Genomic DNA, 25,344 nt, shown 5'->3' with positions numbered 1-25,344 from the left:
TTCTAGTCTTGTTGAAATGAGCCAACCCACATCCCGCCCCATATACTGCTTGTCCAATGGCAAGTCCATCTTTCATGGGGTGGGGGGTAGAAGCTGAGCGTTACAACTACAGAGGTCACCTCACTGGAAAGTGTATGCATAACAGCAGTCAGGATCTTGCCAACGAATGCGTCTACAAAATAGTTTGCTTTATATCTCCACTCTTGAACCAATTTGACACCAAATCATTGAATGAAAATGTCTGTAAAGTTCGATATTTAGTAGTGACCAATTTTTAGGGATGGGCAAGTACCGATACCAGGTAGCGGTACTTGCAATGGCGGCCGATACCAGTACTGTCATTTTACGATCAGGAAGTCGAAGAATAGAAAGTTGCCATGAATTTCAATCGATATTAAAGAAAATGCTACAGATGCAGGTTGCAAAAGTAAGCCTTGGGAGGGGAATTCAAGTATAAACTTTTCAAAAGCGCCCTCTTGAGCCCAGGCAGACTTCATTCATAGCATTCATCACAGAACACAACACACACACACACACACACTGAAATCAAACAATGTGGAGTACATTCAAGCGGTTAGAAAAACAAGAATTGAAAACCTGACAATGCATTGATTTTTATCGGCGGGTTCAACACACTTCAGTGGCCCTGTTGTGAATGGCTGTGTTCAGGGACACGCTTGCTTGGAAGATAAGTTTTGAAGAAGGCTGAATGATTGAAAGCAGGAGATTTAAAGATTGATTGAAGACTGCGGGAGAGAAATAATGAAAGTCCAAGGGGGAAAAACACAGGGAGGAAACGGCAAACACAAAAACTTGTGAGTATATAGAGCTGCAAGCAGGGGAACTGAACCCAATGACAGATGAGGAATATAAATATAACAAAAAGGTTGTGCAGAAGACAAAGTTGAGAAATTAAAAAAAATAAAATAAAAAAAATACTGTATTAAGTATCCCATTGAGGGCCGAATGTTTGCGAAGGTAGTGAATGTTGATTTCTCGTCAGAACTCAATTGAAGGTTGCTAACATTCGCTCACAGCGAATTGGTGCCCAATACGTGTTTACTGCAAAAAGACCGACTACGCATATAACAATTTTAACGAGTCTCTTTTGTGCACCCAAACCAGAAGTTACCTCATCATTTAAGACGCCAGAGATAAACAAATCAATTTTACTCATCAATAACCTAATAAATTGTCTTTCTTTTTTGCAATTCTGCTGACAGACAAAAAAATTGCAAACAGAAAGTCTGAGGCAGAGGTACAACCAGTCACCAGAGGTACAAGGTACAAAACGTCTTCTTCAGCCCGTACATGTCCACTTTTTAACAACCCTTCCAGGTGTCCGTGAATTTGTATAAATTCATGGAAATCACCAGTTTTCATGTTTTTTTTTTGTTTTTTTTTTAATGGGAACCCCATTAGCATGCCGAATTTGACTGACGTTTTATAGGACAAATGGGAGGTGGAATTCAGCATGTTGTGACCTGCAACATGTGATATGGACATGAGTGGAAGTTGCGAAAAAGTTATGGGAGTTTGGACAGCTACAAGTGATAAGAGTATTTTGTTATGACAGAGAAAACTGCTTCCTGCCAAAATGGGATGGAATATAAATAGGATATATATCCATCCATCCATCCATCCATTTTCTTGACCGCTTATTCCTCAGAAGGGTTGCGGGGGGTGCTGGAGCCTATCACAGCTGGCTCTGGACAGTAGACAGGGTACACCCTGAACTGGTTGCCAGCCAATCGTAGGGCACACAGAGACGAACAACCATCCACACGCACACGTACACCTAAAGACAATTTGGAGCTCCCAATTAACCTGCCATGCATGTCTTTGGAATGTGGGAGGAGACCGCAGTACCCGCAGAAGACCCACGTAGGCACGGGGAGAACATGCAAACTCCACCCAGGAAGGCCCGAGCCTGGACTGAACCCGAGTCCTCAGAACTGGGAGGCAGATGTGCTAACCAGTCAACCACCCAAATATGATATACAATATAATTATTTGTCTGTCTTTGGGCACCCTTTTAAGACAACTTCAACACGTTTTTTGTTTTGTTTTGTTTTGTCTACCCATACAGCAGAGGCAAATGTCAAAATAGTTCTAATCCATGGCCTCTTTGAGTAAACTGAGCATCATTTAAGCATCCTGCGGCTGGCCCGAGTGTCCTCTTGGAAATCAAAATAAGGTCACCCTAAAGGTACAGGGACTAGTAACGTTCACATGATGGGAGAATAAGTAAAGCCGAGGAAAAGCGTACAGATGAGAGGAGGGATAGTGGACTTGATAGATGAGTAATGTCAGTTTCATTTCCTGAGGAGCAGGACAAGAGGGTCCTCATTTTATAACTGTCACACACACATTCACACAGGTTGGTAGCGGACGCATTATAAAGTGTCTTGTCTTGATAAAAGATTGAAGCTGAGACACAGATTGTGGTGGGAATGGATAACATGTCATCTCATCGCTGCCTGATTTAATAGAAAGACATGTTGTTTAGCATGCAGCCTTCTGTCTTAGTTTGTGCCAGAATAGTACATGCAAGTGTGTGTGTACGTGTATACCTGCTTACAATGCTAATGCCAGGTGCTGACAAGTTGAAAAGGCTTTGATCGCACCCGGAAATATGATTATGTCAGCATAGTAATAAGCAGCAGTAACAAAATAGGCAAATAAAACACAATAACGCAATTCTGCTTATTATATTACAGGACATTTCTCTTTTCAATGTGTTTGCCTCGCTTTTTATTAAGATCTAATGCTTCAACATGGCTGCCTCCAGCCTGTCCACCCGTTCGTCTCTACTTGTATATGATGAGCTTTTTATGTGACGCGCAGCAGTGCTTAAGCTAATTTCTCAAGGGAACACTGGTACTTGTGGATTCATCTATGGCCACCTGTTTGCGATTGGCTGATCAATGGCAGGATAAACATTAACATTATAAATGTTCACTGGGAAAATGTCCGACTGTAGATGGAGAACAAAACGAATGGAGCCGGGGATCAGACAAAGGTGACTGACCTTTACATTGCTGACCTATTGCCTACTATATTTATTGTCTCTTTAGCCAATTAATAACATTGCTAATGTAGCACTTTAATCAAGAAAAGCGCTTATGGCAGCTTTGTCACGAACAACTGAGTTTATCACCTGTTTTGACAAAGTGGTTTTATTAAAGTGTGATCTAGAACAGCAATTCACCATGGTGTAATGTACCATTATTTTTATTTTATTTTTTTATTTTTTTTTATTTTTCTTAGAGCTCAGAATTGTTCATTCGGTAGTCTTACCGATTCAACGTCTTGTCATCATTGCTCTTTTTTTTTTTTTTTGTGTGTATGTGTGCGTGCGTTTGCGTGCGTTTGCGTGCGTGCGTTTGCGTGCGTGCGTGCGTGCGTGCGTTTGCGTGTGTGCGTTTGCGTGCGTTTGCGTGCGTGCGTGTGCGTGCGTGCAAATACGTATAAATTTATACTCATTCATTCACCTAAAACCTTATAAATATCCCATTACCCTTCGCCTTAACCAGGTACTTCAGAATCTTGCCAGAGTCGTGAGATTTAAATGGTCAGGAGACCAGAGAAAAGGTCAGAAAAAAAAAGAAATAAAGAGAAAAGAAAGGTAAATCAAAGTGACATCCAGCACCGACCAAACACTTCCTGCCTTCCCCATGATTACAAAATCAAAGTCTTACGCCAACCCCGGAAGCCTCTAAATTCCAGCAAATTTAGCGAGATCTCAAGAGCCCAGAGGAAAAACTAAAGAGAGGAAGGAGGGAAGGATCGATAAGGCAGAGTGAGATCAATAGAAGCCAGTACATCCAATCCATCAAAGTGAAGTCCAGCACCAACAAGACCCCTCCTGCGTGGTTACAAAACCAGAGTCTTATGCCAACCCCAGAAACCTCATACTTCTAATAAATTAAGATCTCAAGTGACCAGAGGAAAAACTAAAGAGAGGAAGGAGGGAAGGATAGATAAAGCAAAGTGAGAACCACAGACACCAGCACCAACTGATTCAAGGGGCTGTGGGAGGGAGAGGGTACTTCTGTTGAGTTTCAGTAGATGCTGGTGCGACGGATCTGGCATGCATAAGGACCACCACCAAAGAAAGAAGCCGTCAACCGCGGTCCAGCAAAGCGAGCACCCCCCCCCACCCCAGAATCCCCAGGCCGCGGCAGCACCAAGGCCACCCCCAAGCCACCCGAGCGGACACCGGTCGGCGAGCCGACCCAGACACCCGGAACACCCCCGCCCCAGCCCCGGCCCACACCCCCGAGCCCAAGGCCGCAGAACGAGGCCCAGCGGGCCCCCACAGCGCCCCACCGGTCCCCAGCCCCCATCCCCCCACGACCCCCCCGCACCCCACCCAAACCCGCCATCCACCACGACCAAGGCCCCACCACCCCCGACCCCCAAACCCCCGAACACACCCCGACCCCCAGCACCCAACCCCCCACCCACCCATACCTCCACCCCCCCCCCCCCCCCCCCCCCCCAAACAAGCCGCCCCCCCCCGACGGCCGCCACCCCCCCCCCGCGAACCCGGCCCCCCGCGAGAACCCCCCACCCCCCCCCGTGTAATGTACCATTAGAGATAATGTGCTTCACCTAAAGGGGAAGTCAACTCCCCAAAAAATTCTCGACAATGATGTGTTATATACAACCCAACTAGCCTAAATACTTTATTTTGGTTAATATTGTGTTAAGCAACAAAATCCAGCGATTTTTTAAATCAATATCAGAAGGCGGCCATTTTGCCATTTGCTGTCGAGTGAGAATGACATCACAGTTGCTCAGGTCTCTGTTTTAACAACCAATCACAGCTTAGCTTCATAAAACAGGTGAGCTGTGATTGATCATTGCCTGAGACCTGAGCAACTGTGATGTCATCTTCAGTCGACAGCAAGTGGCAAAATGGCCGCCCCCTGAGATGGACTAAAACGGCTGGATTTTGCTGCATAACTCATATTCCACAAATGTAATATTAATCAGTGTCATGTTTAGTTTAGTGAGGTCACATATTGTCAAAAATGTTTATCCTATAATTGAAAAAAACAAAAAAAAAACAAAAAAAAACTTACATCAAATGATGTCCTATGCCAGCAACATGTCAAACTGGTCACGCAACAATTAAATACAATAAAAGTGAGTCTTGGCTCAAGAAATGTTGAGAAACACTGATCCATACATTGCTTTGAAAACGGCGGCTGCTTGGAGCCCATTGATTTGTTGTATTTATCTTATCTACAATGTCAAGAGAGCAGTACAAAATGGTTCAATTGAGTATACTGTCACAGTACCATGACAGACAGCAGATGTCTGTTTATAAATAAGCAAGAAAGAGGGGAAAGAGTGTTTGTCACATACTGTAATGCACAGACAATTGTTTTGTAAACAAAATAAGTAATAAAAAAAACATTTGAATGAAATTTTGATAGGACAAAAAAATAATAGTACCCTTAATTTAATATTTTGTTGCACAAACTTTTGAGGCAATCACAGCAATCTAGCGATTTCTGCAGCTCAGTGAGACTTCGGAACCTGTCAACAAGTATTTTGGCCCACTTCTTGTGAGAAAGCTGCGACAGCTGTCTCAGGTTTGAAAGGTGCCTTCTCCAGACTGCATGTTTCAGCTCCTTACATAAAAGGAACTTGCGAAAGTCCAATGTTTTATTCATGGGAATTCTCATATTTTTAGCTCTGTATTTTGGGTCATCATCCTGTTGGAAGTCCCATGACCTATGGTTGAGACCAAGCTTTCGGACACTAGGCAAAAAATTTCAATACACCAAATGAAGACACTGTGAAAGGCAGCCAACTTGAATATCAGGTATCACTAAACCAGTTAAGGTTTTTTTTTTTTTTTTTTTGGCAAGTCTTCAGTGGTCTCCAGAACTGTCCTCCGCCATTGACGTTGTATTTAATATTAGATGAGATGCTTGACAGTTATTGTATATTTTTGCTGATTATTATTGATATGAGCAGGTCTAGAGCTGTCAAAATTAATTGACAATTAATCTAGTATCAAAATAATCAACAACTATTTTAATTATTGAATAATCGTTTGGAGTATTTTTTAATTTAGTAGTGCTTCATGAAAATGAAAAGAAAAAAAATCTTCTGTTTTTAATGAACATAAGACATTTGCAAACATTTGTTTTTACTTTGGAAAACAATGACTGAACTGGTAATACAGTACATCATTTCTCCCCCTTTTTTTTTATCACTATATAAATACAAAGTATGAAATAACCACCAATCACGGGTTAATAAACCGTTATCAGGGAAAAATGTTTTTGTAATACTTTAATGCAAAATTAAAATTAATACAATTAGTCGATCCATGGAATGAATAATCAATAGATTAATCAATTCTAAAATATTCAATAGTAAACAGCACTATGCAGGTCAAATTATTCATAAGCCTGGACTAAATTATGATGACTTCAATGTAAAATACAAATGAAATGCTTTCATTCAAAGAATTTGTGTAAACATGCCACTGCCCAATATTAAATAGCAAATGTACATGTTACATCATGTGTTTGTGTGCATATATATGTATGACGTAGGGCCACAGAAACACAAGTGCTTGCCAAATAAAGCTACAGCTGAATGACTGAAAAATAAATGGAAGAGTGAAATCCACATTTGTTAGGTTTCAAAGGATCTATTGTGTCATTCCGAAGCATGCCGAGACTACTGTTATTTTTATCAACTGAAATTGTTTTAAATTGAGTTCATCAACTTGCATTTTAACTGCTTTTTCACACGTCCCCAACGGAATGTACTTTACACTCCGAGAAGTTCTTTTATGGACATTAGAAATGCTGAGATAGGGATTCAAATCACTTTGTGAGGAAAAGCCACATAATCAGAGTGAATTAAAAATGGGTTAAACATTCAAACTATGTACTACAAACCAAGTTTTAATTATTTTACAAATTTAAGGGGAAAAAAATTAACTATTAAGTAACCAGAGTTGGCATTTCATTAATGTTGGTCATTAGTGAGAATACAAAAAGTTCACTGTTCAAGTGTGTGACAAGAATGTGGAACTAATCTTGAGCATGCTCCAAAAACAAATCCCCCTTCTTCACTAATGACATATTTTAGGTCATGGTTTCACAGCTGACATCTGATAGAAATTTAATGTGACAATGAAAACTTCAAACTTGAGGCAACGTGTTTCTGGTGACGATAAACATTCCAACATGTCAGGATGGCACATTCCTGCGTTGGCTCTATTCTACATATACTATACTCCACTATGTGCAGTATATGGTAAGTCTGCAAATATATTCATGGTTTTCTCAGTTGTTTTGTTCAAATAGGATATGAAAATGCAAACACAGAACATGAAGCAAAAGCCATCCCCAGATGCCATACAAATAAGGCCTCTATGGGTTGTGAGCATTTTAGGATCAATCTGATAGAAGTGATCACCTTCCAGTAATTGCACCATTTCAGAATTGCATACTGTTTATTTGAACACTGTTAGTTGTTGTTTTTTTTTCTTCTTCTTCTTCGTTGTGTTACAGATTGCATGCATTGAGGTCAAGATGGAACTTTGATCAACAAGCTCTACTGCAATGAAAAAAACATTTTTGTGTGTGTATTTCAAAACCAGCTACACATGTTTTAGGATACATGGCCATTTTGCTAAAGTATGTATTTGTTACATACAAATATATATTTATCTAGAGTAAAGTTTGCTAATATTTAATGTACACCACCCAGTGAAAAACAATCTTTTATCCATTGGTGTGTGATACAATGAGAGAAATAATATGCAACATGTGAACAAGATTTTTTTTTTTTTTTTTTTTTTTTTTTTTTTAAACTTGTACTCCTGACTAGTTGAGTTGAGCTCGGACCCGGAATGAACAGATGGACAGAGCATGGAAAGCAAGCAGTGCTCATTGACACATTAGGCACACATTCTGTTCTACACGGCTGTCGAGCGGCTCAGCAGCTCCAAACTTCAAACTAGCCACTGAAAGAAGACATGACAAAAGGCCTGATCACTGTTACCGTTTAGGAACATTTGTTGACATGGACAAAAACACACAAGCAAGCCATTAGAATCTATTTACAGGTAACCACAACAATCAGGGCAGATCTCTTCTCTTCAATTGTTCTTACACATACAGCTGTAAAGGTACCCCTCAACTTGTTGCAAGTAGCGAACCCACATCACTAAATAAGCTGAAAAAGAGCATCATCACCACCAAACATATCTATGAAGACATAAGATCAAATTTCCTTTTGTGATAGTGCTTTAACCTTTGCTACTGCGACTGAAAACCACAATTTCCAACAACCTAACCTAAATTTCAAAATGAAAAAAAGTGCTTATTTTACAATGGAAGAATATCTATAAAAAAAAAAAAGTGCACTAGACTAGAAGAAAAAGGATCAAGTCGGGTAGGTCATGCTGTCACCTTCCGTTTTCAACAATACAAATGTGTGCCATTGTTGATACAGCCATCAGAACATTGCAGCTCTTGTATCAACACTGCGGGTGACAGCAGCTACAATTGTAGGCAATAAATCCTTATCCAAACACTTTAAAATGCTTTCTTACTGCTTGAGTTCATCTGATGAGAAACCTTTATCCAGCTCAAACTCTGATGCCTCGCTGCACTTGTGGCAGGTGTCCTAACCCATCATTCAAACTATGATGACTACTCACAACATATGATATGTTTTAACACAGACAAGTTGAAAGCATACAATTGTCCGAAATGTCTTGGAAAGGCGAAAAAAATATGTTTCAGGTCAATTCTCAGTCAAACAAGAATCAGATCTTGGAGTTTAATCAAGGTCAGGCACGGTTAATTGGATAGGAGACCAGGTTGAAATACCAGGTGCTGTCACTTCAATGAGCCTCTGGGAGGGGCAAGCCAGCCCTACTCAGTGCTGGTCCCAAAACTGGATAAATAGGGATGGTGAATAAGAATAAAAGAATCTTAGTCAAATGGTGACGAAAAGTTAAGAATATATTGTTGTTGTCCAAATATGGTTACATTAATATTTTTCCACAAATCAACTACTTAATGTAATTGGGAAATAAACCTTCTAAAAATATGTGGTTTCAGTGTGTCTTTTGGGAAACTAAAATATCATTAAATAACTTACTAACCCCCCTCCCCCAGCCAAAAAAAAAAAAAAAAAAAGTGTGATGTCGGGGTCATTTTTATTTTTTTGTTACATTAAAGTAATACTAAGGAACTTTTCAAACTTAATACAATATTGTCACAACTCTTCTGATGAAACATCGACTTAAAACTAGTTGAATGGTACCTTAGCCATGGCCTGATGGATCTGTATCATTTTTTTTTTTTTTTTACTGGCACTAAGCAACTTTGAGGAGGATGGTAAGAACACTGTCACATAAAAAACTACAAATGCGCTGACTGCTTTACAACATATGTCACTTCCCCCTTTCCCCATTCGTTACAAAGACGGAAGTCAGTTTGAATGTCGACGCACGATTACTGCTTCCATGGCAGAAGCTGCAAACTGACAGAAAAGTTTTGTCTGAGGAGACAAAAAAGAAAAAAAGGTAAGCTACCCGGATAAAAGGACAGTCAAGGATCAACATTGGTCCATTTTTCACTCATTGATGTGAGCTCAAAAACGACGCAATGCGCTTGTCCTCATGGGAAATGTGGTCTTACTTCAGGCATAACTTTACCGCTTTTGTCCGTATGGCGCCACCGTAATCAACATAAAGTTCCTGAGTGTTGCTTTAGGGAATACAAGTAAAAAAATAAAGTAAAATTCGTCAGACTATTGAGGGTATGGCAAATGATTCATTTTCTTTCAGATTCAAAAAAGGGAACTGTGCAAACCAGTGACAGGTGGGGTGAGAGCTACTGGACAAGCAGGGATGAGAACGAAATGCCGAGCATGAGATGCTTAATTGTGAATATATATATATACATATTCTTATCACGGGTGTGTTTCTACTGAAGGGAAATCTGGAGCGTTAACGTGACTTGGACAGTGAGTACTCAAGCCTATCGTGTCTCTCGCAGTCAAGAGTCGGCCGCGTTGAAAGCTTGGATGTTTCTGATGTGGTTTTACAAAGTGAAACTGAGAGGATCCAAATGTCTTAATTAGAGGGCTTACAATTTATGAAGCAGCCTTCTAACTACGGGGTCACTTAATGTCGCTATCCAAACATGGCAAAACAGACGTGATAGAAACAAGAGTTTTGATGTTTTACTTCTTGGGGGAGGTTTATGAAAGCTGTATGTACAGTATATTGAATGCACATGCAGCTGTAAGGAGGCTCATATTTCCCTTTTCCCAGTTTACTGTCAGTTTGTCCACTGGGATGTCTAAAAGCCACTTACTGCACATGTCTTGATGTCCCCACTGGCACAGTTGAGCTTTTAGACTAAAAGGTATATAATAAACCAGAGCCATGCTGACCTCTCAGCCTATGGAACATTTCAGGTGTGAGTTGGAGTGCAGATTGAAGTGGACCGTGATCTTTGTTATTGGTGTAAGTGAGCTAGACAATCAACGTCTATCAAAGGGACACAAAACTTAAAACACACACCACATTTTCATTCCCCAAGCATGTAAACAATGCATGGTAAATACTCGGCGGCACAGTGGATGAAACTGTAGGTGAGAGCAGTGTGAGTTTGGACACAAAAAAAGGAAAGACCCCCACCCCCCCCAACCGCCCCCTTTCTTTTAGTGCAGTCCCCTGGGGAAATCACATACAGACATCAGCCTCTCTTGAGGTTCTTTTCAACCACTTCCCCGGTTCTTTTCTTCTATGCCTTTTATTCCACCCTCTATTCAACATTCAGTAATTTTATTATTACAATAGAAAGGCGGAAAAATTAAATGGAGCAGCCAGATAATAGCCCAAAAACGAACATCCAATTTATAGTGTTGATCATTTTAGAGATAGATAGATAGATAGATAGATAGATAGATAGATAGATAGATAGATAGATAGATAGATAGATAGATAGATAGATAGATAGATAGATAGATAGATGCTGTATTACTCATTCTGCCTCTGCACTGCCGACTTGGCCTTGGTGAAGTGAAGAAGATGGACTCTTTATTTAAAGAGTGTGGGAAGGCCGCCCACATCAGTTCTATACACTAGTTTCTACAACAGTTGTATTTGTTTTCATGTTTGAATCATTCCAACACTTTGTATTATATCGCAAAAAAAAAAAATCACCATTTTGGGTCCACAGCCACATATAAAAGAAGATCTTGTCTGCTGTCTGTTTGGGATTGTGTGAACTCCTTTGCCAATTTTACACTTTTTGAAGATTTCAGTATGCACTGTATATTACTGTATATTCTTCTGAACAATATAAAAGTAAGTAGGTGAAGCTATAAAATAAAAAATAAAAGGTGAAATTATCCATCGTGTATTAATGTTTTAGACCAAACAACATGCTTGCTTGTATACGACAGAACTGCTGTGAGAACGGCTCACCAGCATGTGTTTCTTTTTAGTGTCTCTCTCATTCTTTGTATGTATAGTACATTAGCAAATGTGTCATGTTTTTTGCCATTGTGGAAGTGTGAATTCGGTCTGATGCACACTTCACCGTCTTGAAATGAAGCGAACAGACAAAACCCCACACCAGATACATCAATTTTATAGAGTAGGAAAGAGACAAATATCACTCAATATCCCACAGGGATCCACTCAAAATAAATTGCAGATGCTCTGAATAATAGTCTACTTATTAAAGACAAAACACCAACAATGACACACACACACGCACACACTATGTACAATAATAATGCACATAACTACGCATATGCAATACCCACAAACCCTCTAATATCCTTCGAGGTTCGCTGTGAATTGAAGGTGCCCTTGTGTCAGCAGTCATTCATCAGAATGTTGTTTCAAAGAGTCATGGCAAGCAAAGCCATGGGTGTCTACTTGTGTAAAATTCTTTTCATTGTTTCGAACCTTGCGGCACAGAATGCCACAATGCTGGCTGCGTAGCACCAAATCATCAGGCATAGAACGCCTTGCGAAAACCTCACCTTGATAAATGTTTGCTCTTTGTGTCACTACTAGGGCAGCAAAAATAATGGCACAGCCCCTTCCTTGTCCATGTACCACAGTTTATGGGTTAGTTTGTGTTCACTTATGACTTTTAATGTTGGGCTTGACAAGGAGTTAACTGACTGTTAGCAGTTTGTATGGCCACACAAACAAACACAGCACTCCATATTTTTTTAATCCACTTTTGCTAACAATCAACTCTACTGAGTGCTGTTATAGTTTTGACAATTTTTCTATTTACTACTTGGAAAGCACAGCAGGCTGCGTTTTCTGCACCAAGGTGTTCAATGCCTACATTACACAAGTGGGTGATAATTTACTGAAATTGCTGTCGAGTGCTCGTGAGGATCATAAGTGAACCTGTCAAATGGGTAAACCCCTTAACGTCAAAGACGCATGTGCAAGAAAAAAAAAATCCTTGCATTTTCTGATTGCTAACTCACATTGTTACATGCTGTATATGCAGAAATGTTTTAATACCATTGTGGAAAAACAAATGCAGATTTTATTTTATTATTTCACGCACGATTTAATGGAAAAAAATACCCCTGTGTCCTTTTTTCGAATCAAAAGCAGAAATGAAAGTGCTTCACACACATGATCAACATGATGCTGGGTTGTGCGTTTCATGAAGGCTTCAACATTTTCTGTATTTTGATCTTCAGGGCAACAATGAACTCCAGTGCTTGTTTGTGCAGTCACAATTGAGACTGTACAGTAAGAGATGTGGATAAATTCTATCACTATAGATTTCCAAGCTTACCAGGATACATTTGAGCCGTATCCTGTTTGTCTTCCTTCTGTTTTTTTCCCTTGATGAAGACAATGAACCACTTCTTATTCATCAGACTGCAAAGGCAGATGACACGACTTAACCTTTTATGTAATCGGCTAGGAAAATGTAGAGAAACAGTAAAGATTTGTGCACAAATCAGTGTGCAAGAGTGATTATCCAAAATAAATACCATTCTAATCAGATAAATATAGTTTTCGGCTGATGTTTTCATTCCTAATTTTCCTTACCTTCCATAAAAAAATGAATAATTTTAGATGTTTATCCATTGACAAAACCTAGCTAAAATTACACTGGGGAATAATTTGACACAAAAAAAACAAAAACTGTTGAATTAGTTTTTACGCTGATTAAAACTAAAATTGGTGTGCTGTTTCCAAAACTGCATTTTTTTTTCCTTGCATGTCAAGTTTTTTTCCCCACAGCTCACCCACCAGATGCACGAAATTCCACTGATTAGCTGTAGTAAGAAGAGCCGATTATGTGGCAACTTGTTTGTGCAGTCACAATTGAGACTGTACAGTAAGAGATGTGGATAAATTCTATCACTATAGATTTCCAAGCTTACCAGAATTCAATTTTAGAGATTTACACATTTATTTCATATTGTTCCAGAAAACAGGGATGCTATAGCTCAAAACTTAACTGAGATCAGTTTTGAATTTGCAACTAAAAATTGTGCTCCTTATGTTATGTGTAAAACTTGGATACGTTCCGTTACTTGATCGAACAGAAACACATCCAGAAAGACTGTCTATTTACTGCAGTAAAACACAAACCAACACAAAGATGAATTCCATTTTGATAAACCTTTCATGGTTAGTATTCATCCCAGTTTTAGTTTTGAGTGATGCATAAAAGGAAGCCCTCCTTGGAACTAAATGAAATAAATAAAAATAATAATGTCTCAAGTCAGTATAATTCTCGTAGAGTAATAAACATATTCACTGGCAAACATTTCTATGCCATTCATCAAGAGGCCAGGAAAAAAGAGCATCACTATGAACATAGATAACAAGCACAATATCAACAGCCGTAGAAGCTTTTGCTCATGGAAAGTTGCAATTTCATTTGTATGCATGAAACACATCCTCCTGAAAGCAAATTTGAAATGACGTTGTTTGGCAGCACGCTGTCTCACTCTCACCACACTCTCTTGATAATACGATGCTACAAGTGACACAGAAAATCGTTAGTTAATTCGCTTGCACATTTGCATCATCATTTGATTTCTTACATTTAACCAATAAGTCTGTGTCAATCGGGCAAGAAAACCTCCCAGGAGCGGATCCTTGTGATCTTTCTTTAAATTATATCTTCAGTAGGGCTGTTAAGATGAAAGCGTTTTAAATTCTTTAAAGCATATTGTTTTTTTTAAACTCAGTTTTATTTACTTCCTGTTATGGACCATAAACTGTACTTCTGGAGTCTGCTGGTTGTGGGCACAAATAAACCTGTTTTGAGAATTGTTTCTATGAGAAAAAGGATGCCTGTAAATTTATGAATGTTTTGATCGTTTTGTTCATATTTTACAGGAGAAGAATTCTATTCAAGGAACAAAGAAACAGTACAACAGCCTTGGATTCTAAATATACTTTGTAATTGATGATTTTACATTAATTCTAAAAGTAAATATCTGCTACAAGCTTTGTAGAATACAGTAGAAGCAGAAGTGGGAATTGTAAAAATTTGATGAATTGCGATTAATTACGGAAAATTATGCAATGAATTAGTTTTAAAAAATGTAATCACCTGACAACACTAATCTTGATTAAAACAGAATTAGCGAGTCATTACGATCAACAATTATTCTTAAAAAGTACAGTGGAACTTCAAAAAACACAGAAAAGAGTGTGCAGTCAGAATTGGCTGGAGTTATTATTTACTGAGGCTATGGCGCAATCAACGGAAATAGGCTGGACACTTATTTTCAGGTTACGTTGCTGTTGTCACAAATGTACAGTAGACTAGAGCAGGCGAACAGATATGTCTATATGGCGGCCATGTTGGTAAGGGTGACTTTGCCACTGAAGGCAATGCATGGACATACATGGTGGCCATCTTGGCAGGGATGACTGTCCCAGAAAAGGGCATAAACATTAACTTAGCATTAGCTTTAGCATCGGCGCAGCTCAAAAGGAGTGTTTTTGTTGTGACTGTTCATTTGGTCCTGTATTTGCCATTTTTATTCTGCCACATAGACCTTTATTCTGTTGTATAGAATTGAGCATCGTCCTAGCTGGAGTCATACTTTTGTATTTTCTCATTAGGTCCAGGTTTCTCTAAAGCCCTGTTCTCTGTTGTCACTTTGTATTTTTGTCGAATACCCTCTATTTTTCAATTCTGTTTTATTCCCCGTGTTTTGTCTGCTTTTGGGTCCAAATTCCGCACCTCGTGTCAGTTTGGTTTCCACCTATTCATATCTAAGGCTTGTGTACACATCTCTCAAACTTGCTAGCACTCATTCAGTATGCAGTTAATTTTTTGCCAAGCCCTTCTCTACAATGGCAATCCAGTAGTAACAGAGGTGGGGGAAAAAGGAAACTCATTAACATTAACGTTGTGCCTCTTGAACATGACCACCTCTGCGATATAACCCTGCAAGCACCAGGAAGGTAATTTCGGATAAACTATGCTTTTTTTTTTTCATATTTATTTAGAATAATTTCATGCTGTACTGGACATTTTTGGGCACAGAAAAATATACGTCCATTTAACGGAATAACAGCTCTAATGGACAACCCCTTCTCCTGTTAGTCAAATCGAGGTTCCACTGTATCCATAATTTCCAGCCCAATGATAACATACAAACATTTATCTTACTGAATTTCAGCCTCCAGCTCACACACCAGCATGTAAGCCCTGATAAATTAATCCCCACATCTGTTCTGCTGAAGGCTGAGAAGAGATTAACCTGCTGCTTTTGCTGCCTCATTGCTTCAAGTGCTCATGTAAAATGTGTACAACCAACAGTACATACAGTGTGCACACGCACTCACACTGTCAAAACCTTCACGTGGGCCACAATGCACCACTGACCCACATCCATGCACATCTGTCATTTTCACTTGTATCTAAAAGGGCATGACTGCAATAGTTTCCAAAAATTAATCCCTAATTACGCAGCTCTCAGACCTGAACATGTGCAAGTCACTCGGGCGACACCAACAGGTGGCGCTGCTTGTGAGTCAGCAGGCGCTTCCAAGGATTTCACGTCATGGTGACACCTTAGCAATGAGCCAAAACCGGAATGCTGTTAAACAAGGTTTTAAACGTCATCGCCTGGCTGGCTGTGGATATACGCATGCGGAAGGCTGACTCACGACAGCACAGAAACCACAGATAGCAACGTTACACACATACCTCAACAGGGGCACACACACGGGCACACTTGGCTGCTCAAATAAAGGTTAAGTAAATCAAATAAATACAGCGCCAAACTAACTTTACAGGAAAGCGGCAAGAGTGGGTAGGTGGTAAATGTGTTGCGATACACGGGACACCCATAAAGTTAAGTACGGTAACAATCGTGTTGTATCGCTCGTGTGTGAATGAAGTGTGTGCGTCTCGCTGAGTGTGGGGAGCAGGTCCACATGGGCAGCCAATCAATTTTCATTAAAGCTTCTTTTCATTTGAATTACAGATGCAAACACACACTTGTTGCATACGCTGACACCAAACATAATCATCATGCAGATGATGCTTGCTGAAATGTGAGCGTTGGGGAAGGGGTGGGAGAATTAAACTGTATGGTCAAAGGTACTTCATTTATATAGTGCTTTTCCACCTTACAAGACCCTCAAAGTGCTTGACATTTTTTGACGACTCATTCACGCACTGATGACACGGCATCAGGAGTAACTGGGGGTTAGTGTTAATTTCGTTAACGAAAACTAAACAAAAATAATTTCATCAACACAAAGCTAGACTAGATTAGACCTCATTAATAAACAATAACTGGGACTAAATCAGTATGCATTTTCGTCAACTAAAGAAGACGAGATGAAAATGTACTTCATTTAATAAAAACTGGACTAACATATATGGACAATTTAGCTCGTGAACAAAGACGAGATGAAAATTGTAGAATTTTTGTAAAATCCTGTCTCTGCTAATCTGTCACTGTGACACACCCCCTTTCAAATCTGCAGCTAGTGAATAAAACATGCACAAACACATGGGACAGACAGGAGGTGGGTTTATCGTGAAAAGGTTTAAAAAAAAAAGAAAAAAAAAAAGAGTAAATTATAGTTATAACGTAACATAATCCAACTGCTATAACGTTCCAACAATAATGTTAATCTGACCGCAAACTAATGCTTGCTAATTTACTAGCTCATAGCATGGAGCCATAGAAGCCGCTTGTAATTGTGTTTCATTAAAAAGATGAGAGAAAATTTTATGTGAAATAGTTTTAGATCTGAAATGTTCAACATTATCTGCTGACAAATATATATATATATATATATATATAAAGAGGTTCAATGATTGTCCTGACTAAAATTAGACTAAAATGTTTATAGTTTTTGTTGAGTAAACCTAGATGAATAAAATTATCCGCAATATCTATCTGGTGTCTCTCCACAGTAATTTGGTCGGGAGAAGTCGGGACATTCTGTACAATAAGTCGAGCTGATTGGACGATGTGTCATTCTACACATTTGTTTTAACAAAACAAGGCCATGGTTCTTGCCGAAGGGGGGAAAAGCACGAACATCTTAACAGCGAGAAATGCACGAAGCGCCTCTGGCTGTTCAACATTCAACAAGGAAACGGTGAGTAATTCTGCGAGAAAAGAATTAATTGCAGCATCCATTCGTCCATGTTGGGTTTGTTTGTTTGTTTGTTAGCCCCTGTGTTGGCGCTGGCTTCCTGGTTTCGTCACAGTTGCATATCCTGCCCCCAAACACAACGTCGCTCTGTGATTGGTCCGAACACAAACGGCGGTTATCAGCGGGAAGGTACAAGATGTATTCTCCAGGGTTTGTGAACTCACAAATATCGCAAGATTTCATCTCGCAAGAGCAAGGTTAGTCGACTAAAGGCTTACTAAAAAAAAAAAAAAAAAAAAACAGGATGCGGTTGACTATTACAAAAACTAACGAGCATGATTGAAACAGCATTAAAACTGAGACTAAATTTAAAAATGTCTTATAAAATTAACACTTATTGGGGGCTCAGTATCTTGCTCAAGAATACATTGAAATGGTCAAAATGGCCTGGGATCGAATCCATAAACTCAGGTTTGCAAGATGACCGCTCTACCACTGAGACGTGCCGCATCACCCACGACACACATCGACAACCCGAAAAATAAAAGATGGTGCTTGTATTCCAGAGTTTTGAATGGACAAACTGGTTTTAATTTCCTTCCTCTCATATTTACGAACATTGTGTCTTAAATGAATTTCATCTGCACACTTACAGCTGGTTGTCAAGCACAACCACACATGCAAACACTTTCTCACTCACGCACACACACAATGCAAGTGATAAGAATCGAGGGAATAAGGCTGCAACCCACAGCAGCTCCAACTTACCTTCTACGGAGAAAAAGTTTGGCACTCAGCAAATGAACCAGCTGCGTATGTGCGCGACATTGCAACAGATTTCCTAAAGCCGTGTTTCATAATCTACCTGTGATTGTGACAGACTGGATAAGAGCGAAAGTGGCATCCTGTTTTGAGTTCCTGTTTTGAGACGTACGAGTCATGTGAGAGGAAGATTTGCGCTCTTACCTGGACCTGTTCAGGAAACGTGGTGGACTGTCTGCTTGTCAGGCTCGGAGCTGAACTCTCCTCTGGACGCAGTAACACTTGCTGACCTCGTCTGCAGGGATCAGAAAAGAAAAGTCAGGACGCGTGCATTTTTCCCCCCCTCACTTTTGTCATGGAGTCACCGCTGCTGTCAAAACAACTCACACACACACTAATCTAGTAACTTCTGAGCGGAGGAATGCTGGAATTTAAGCACGTGTGTAGGGGAATTGAAGGTAAAAGGTATGCATGTTAAGCCCTTACAGGTCCTTCCCTTTCTTCCTCTCCAACGCGGTCATGTCATCGCCACCTGTCGTACGCAGAGAGAGCGCCGGGTTCACACGCGCATTGGCGCACACGGCGACGCGGTGATGCACGCACTCGCAGCGGAGGGCTGGGACACACACTGGTACGCTGACACCACGAGCTGCGGCTCGCAGAGTGAACGAGCTCTCTCCTCCTCCTCCTCTCCCCTCCTCCCACCCCTCTCGCTCTGCTCATCCTCAGGGTCTTACTGCCTCCATCAGCCTGCCCCGTGTTTCACTTTCTTGTTGGTTTTTCCAGCAGGATACCCATGAACACACATAGGAACTTCACTGAACAGTAGTCTGACATTGGTTCCTTCAAGAGGAAGTCGGCACCAAAAAAACAATTCTCGACAATATGTTCTATGAATATAAATATGTTTTTTTGGATAATATTGCTTTAGTGCAGTGCTTCTCAATTATTTTCTGTCATGCCCCAAAGAAGAAAACCTCGCCCCCCCCCCCCCCCCCCCCCCCCGCAACTATAAATAGTATCATTTGTCTATAAAAGTGTTATAAGCACACCTCTGCATAACACCGTATCCGTATTAACGTATAAGAGAATAGAATAGCTTTATTAACTTGGTCACTTTATTAACTGTAGCAGAAAAGATTTAAAGTGCATCTGAAATTCAAAAATACAATTAAATCCTTAATTAAACTATAAACATTTTTTGACTGACCATGTCAAACCATATGATATGGAAAAATAAGATTACATAAAATCAATAAATAATAATGCATTCAAACTGATCACCAACATTATACCCAACAATATTAAAAAAAAAAAAAAAACATTAACCTGCAAAACAAAAATATATAAAATAATCTGTGCTGTTTTTTTTATTTTTTTTGCTGTGTGCAAAGCGTACATGCTCAGTGCAAACAAAACCCCTACGCCACCGAGAGAATGCTCCCTGCCCACACGCTGCCAATAATGAGCGCGCCACTGCCCCCTAATGTAGTGGAGGTGCAATTGCACTTTATTCTAGGACATTAAAAAAATAAAAATAAAATAAAAAAATAAAAAAGCATGTTCCCCGAGGTCAAACGCGCCCCCCTTGATGGAGTTTTGCACAAGCAATGACACAACACTTACAAGCATCAACAAACACAACGTAGAGAAAACAAAAGTAGTTTACAAAAATAACTAAAAGAACATACAATGGCACGGTTAAAACACAAGCAGAAAAGTTCAAAAACACAAGAGTAAAGAAATAAGGGTAGTTTTTTAAAATAATTTAAAAAAAAATAGATTTAAAATGTTTCGAATACCCTAAACAAAGGATGTTTTGTGCACATCATAACTGCTAAATGCAGCTTCGCTATGTTTACTTTGAACTCTGGGTTCCACTAATTGACCAGAGTAGGCAGAACTGAGCGCCATACTGGGTTTACATTCAATCAGCATTTCTTTAATGTATTCAGGACCCAAACCATTCAGTGATTTATAGACCAGTAGCAGAATTTCAAAATCTGCTCTACAGCTGACTGAGAGGCAGTGTAAAAGCCTTAAGGACTGGAGTAATATGTTCTGATCTCTTTTTGTTTTGGCCATAACCTGAGCTACAACGTTCTGAAGAGGTGAGAATGTTTGTCTGCTTCTTTCTGAAATGTTATTCCAGGAGAGCAGTGTGTATTGGCAAGTGTTGGCTTCAAGCAGTAAGATAAATACAGAGCTAATCAGTGTTGCACTTACTTCATTGTCTCAATCCTGCACCTTGTTTACCACTGATAGCGTGCACAACTGCACACACACATATCTAAAGAAGCAGCATGCCTGCATAAAGAGCCTTTGTGTCCATCTTCATCTAACCTTGGACCTTTAAACACACTCACTTAGGACTCAAATACTGGGCGGTTCATCTGAAGAGAGTATTGATCAAAAGTTTTCCATTAAAGCGGCTGACTTTTACTGCTCAAATACAATCAACACACACACAGTCCCACCCAGTACTCACTCACTCACTCACACAATACCATAACCACAGTGCAGTAGACCATAATTAGCATGGACCTGAAAAACATGGAATAACCTTGTTCTGTTAGTGCGTGTCAGGGGGCGGGCTAGGCGTGCATAAGTTGAACTAAAGGAAGATGTCATGACAAATGCGTGTTTGTCACGACTCGAGTAGCACGCACAAAACAGTGATAGAAAGTGCATTTGTGTGAGTGAAAGCTCTAAATGGTGAATGTGCACTCAGGGGAAAAGGGCTAATCTACATAATGGCGGAGCTATATTAACAGCAGCTTGATGCACTCAGTCTCATCCCAAGAACAATAAGTTCGTTTGTTGAAGTCCTTGTCAAAATACAGCATTCCGCTGCAATTTACATTTGTTCCAAATTCATTATGGAAGTAGATTTCAGGTACCGTAAATAACATTTGAGTTTTTGTTTTCGGTGGAAGTTTGTGTTTATGTAGTTTCACAACAATGGATAAGTGATTAAAAAACAAAAAACAAACAAACAAACAAACAAAAAACGGTGTATTACTATTTATGTTTGTTTGTTTTGTTTCCAAGGCAGACACTGATGCCGATTATTCAAGGAACCTGCAAACCGATATTTGGAGCCGATACTCATTTTGACTAATAAGGAAAATATTGGTGTAAAAAAAAATAAAAAATAAAATACAAACTCCAACACTTAACTTTGTCAAAATGTTTTTTTTTTAGCATATGTTTATTGAATAACTAACCTTTTAAGTTTGAAAAATGTAAATTTTTTGTTTGTTTGTTTTAAATCTTAGACAGTATACATTTGGTTTAAAATTCTAACAAAAGGTTCAGGGAGCTTGCATTGTCAGTGGCATGTCTTAAAAAGTTCAATGAAAACAAACACGTAAATAGCTTCCCAATTCCTATTGTTCTCTACAGGAAATACAATTTTCCAAAATTTCAAAAATGTCACATTTTCACTGACCAGCGTCTTAGTTTTAATTTCAAATAAAAACAGATGGTGGTTGTCTTCTCTGTGTGCCCTGCGATTGGCTGGCAACCAGTCCAGGGTGTCCCCCGCCTACTGCCCAGAGCCAGCTGAGATAGGCGCCAGCACCCCCCGCGACCCTTGTGAGGAATAAGCGGTACAGAAAATGGATGGATGGATGGATGGATGGATGGATGGATGGATGGATGGATGGATGGATGGATGGATGGATGGATGGATGGATGGATGGATAAAAATAGATGGTACAGAGAGTTCCTAGCATCAGCAACATATCGTACAAAGTTAAATGAAAATGTAAATAAATAGTTCCCTGATGTTAACACAAATTAAAATGGATCTTTTTTTTTAATGGCTGATGCCGATATTTGCCAAAATATTTAATATCATCTGCACCAATAATCGACCCAGCCAATCATCATTTTTCCCATTGGAAATAATGGGAAAACTGTTTCTAAATACAATTAAGTGGTCAACCAGCACCATGGAAAAGAATGTGGTCAAGCTCAGAAGTAGTGATAGGAAAATGAAGCTTCATGAACCACTTCCGAGTTTTTTACTCCACTAGATGGTGCCCTTGGTTTAAAGATACAGTGGAAGTTTGATCAATTTTCACTGCACTTGCAGTTTATCACAAGTGGTTCATGAAGCTTCGTTTTAACATCACTACTCAAAAGTTTGACTGTATGTTATTCCAACTTTGTCAAACATTGGGCTGTGCATGTATGCCTGGAGTTGAATTTCATCTACTCATCAGTATATTTCAGGTGACAGTCACACTGCCACACTCAAAATGAAATTTAAAATGAATTGGGCCGCTTATATACTGTTGAAAGCCAATCCTCCGTGGCTTATTAGATTCTCTCTGACGCAGCTCATCCCTGCTTGAAAGAAAAACAAATCTGAAGAGAGCCTCCTCTGAAATTGGAGAGTGGAGCCCATCTTCAGGTGGCTGTGACAGAAGTCTGTTCACCTTGATGAGTAATGTGCGTCTGGGAAGACGCTTCTACTGCCTAAAGAGCCGAAGAAGTCGCAGAGAAGAAGCAGAAGAACATGGGCAGGAGTGCAGTGAGAGAGTCAGGTCTAGAATATTTTGCATCATAGACATAAACAAGGAGGCTTGTGGAGGACCGAATAATGCTACCTCTACTGCTACTACTAAAATAATAATAGTAATCTATGTCCTATCCAAATTAAAGAGCCTTGCACCTCTGTACTGCAGCGAGAGGAGTGCAAATGACTTTACCTTATTGTTGCAGATCATGTATTTCCTTCAACAAAACAAGGAGTAAAAAAACAGGAAAGCAACGAAGACACGCCCTACATAAACGCACGCGTGTTACATCTGGTCATTTACAAAAGTACACGGGTGCTGCCAACTCAGCCAGAACAAAACTCAGGAGAGTGCAGACCTTCAAGGGCACAAATTAGACCATATGCATAGAATTTGTCCTTAAAAAAAATAAAAATAAATCATGACTTGTATCTCGTGTGCATGTAAATGCCTCACAGTGTGAGTATTCAAACATTAGCTCCGTATTTTTTCTGTCACAATGGACACTCAGGTGCCATAAAAACTCTCAGTTCACAGGAACTCATTAAGACATCGCAGAATATAACAAGACAAGTTGACTATATATGCTTCCAGCAGCAAAATGGAGATACAGTATGCTCAGCTGGATGTGTAATATGATCACACCATTGGGATGTTAGTGACCGTGAAGTCAACCTGGTCCAGGTCAGGTTTGACTTTAAGGGCTGTCAATCACAGGCAAAGTACTCAAAAGGACAGAAAATACCTGGTTGCCAATTCAAACATTTTCTATGCTGTTTATTTTGTTCAAGGAAGGTGAAGCGTGTGTCAGTTGACAGATTACCAGCCAATCGTAGGGATGATATTTGAAGAAGGACAATCATTTACATTTTCATTCACACTCTATGAGTTTAACAGTCAGCAATTTTAATTATGTGGGATTGAGATCACTATAGTATTGTGCATGCTTGTTGGTATGAGATATTTGGTCAAACATTAATTTGGTACACGGGGCTGAAAATTTTTGAAAAATGATCTAATTGTGAACCCTCCCTGAATACTGAGTGTGATATAACGTGATGGATTATATTTACAAGGTCCCATTCCCATGTATTGTTTTAACAAACAAGTAATACATTAATCTGTACTACACTAAATAATATATTTTTATATGTTGGGTTTAGACTAAAATAAAGGCAAATGAACAAATCTACCAAACGTGTGGTGTAAACACAAGTCAGTATGTCATCAGTCAGAGAACAACAATGCAAACAAATCTATGGCGTTTTTTTCTTCAACTTTCCATTTTTCATGCGATTCTTAAGCGTTAAAATTATCTAGACACTAGATCAATAAAATATTCATTTATGTATCAAAAATCTAGCCTACCAACTGACCAAAAATGTTGAGGCCTTTGCAATTTGAGAATTGCATTCTACTATAATTGTGATGCCAATTTGAATTTGATTAATTGTCCTTAATTGTCCCTAGTCCTTAATTGCAATTTTGTGGTTACAGACTTGGCACAATTAACTAATTTTGAGATGATTATTTTTTTAAGCATAAAGGTGAGGAATTGGTATTTTTGAATTTGTGATTTTGATAGCCAAACAGTTTATTTATTTATTACAAATATTACTACAATTATGACTTTACTACCTTAGTGAAAAAAACTATGGTGTATTCCAGTTTACGTATAAAATCAAATTGTGTCAGCGTTGTTGTAATGGAAGTCTGTTTTCAACAGAAGATTACCTATACTGTATAATATACAGTGTATATAATGTTGAATGTGTTGGAAAAGCATTTGTCTTGCGAGGATGTGAAACATGCTCTCGGTTAGTGGCTGGTGCAGTTTGCATTCACTACATATTGTTTTATACATGCAATTAAAACACATACAGTTTGACTACAGCATATTCATATAGCTAAAAAGTATGGAGATGTGATTGTGTTTGATTACGAAAGATCCTCTTTGACTCTTCCTCTCCGAAGGAGCTGCTTCCTTCCTGATGTGCTACCCAACAAGCACGCACACACATGCACACCCGAGCATACTTCCTTTAGGTATTTACTTGCTCATTGCTACTCATGTCAAAGGTGGGCAGTGAAAAGAATTAGCCATAAAAATGGAAAGGACACAGAGTGAAATACAGATTGCTTGGCGAGGCTAGAGACAGGCGAGAACGACGGTAAAGCTGATAATGAGATGTTGAAGGTTGCAAGCGGGGGTCCAGATCCTGCCAGTTGGTGAACCTTCTGGAAATGATAGCCTTGGCTAAACAGCGAATAGATGTCACCGCTTACGCAACAGGAGGCGCCAAAAGGAGTAAAAGGCATGCACAAACATGAAGTGGAAAGAGCTTTGTGAAAACTTCCAGCAAAGACAAAAGGTACAGACGTTAAAGATTGTGAGACGAAGGCAAAGAAAGC

At 39.4% G+C, this 25,344-nt stretch overlaps 1 protein-coding gene across 3 annotated transcripts in view; it reads right to left on the bottom strand.

The window, feature by feature from the left end:
* Positions 1-25,344, bottom strand: part of pde2a (phosphodiesterase 2A) — a 162,549-nt gene that overhangs the window by 91,319 nt on the left and 45,886 nt on the right. For 2 of the 3 annotated variants that reach the window (XM_077540310.1, XM_077540311.1), the window contains exon 2: positions 18,611-18,701. In XM_077540310.1, the coding sequence (XP_077396436.1) occupies positions 18,611-18,701 (91 nt within the window). Of the gene's footprint in view, positions 1-18,610; positions 18,702-18,892; positions 19,058-25,344 lie in introns of those variants that run through there. The other variant, XM_077540312.1, reaches the window with a different exon arrangement.

This window comes from Festucalex cinctus, chromosome 13 (assembly GCF_051991245.1).
Source record: "Festucalex cinctus isolate MCC-2025b chromosome 13, RoL_Fcin_1.0, whole genome shotgun sequence".
Lineage (NCBI taxonomy): Eukaryota > Metazoa > Chordata > Actinopteri > Syngnathiformes > Syngnathidae > Festucalex > Festucalex cinctus.
This window is presented reverse-complemented; position numbering and strand designations above follow the sequence as displayed.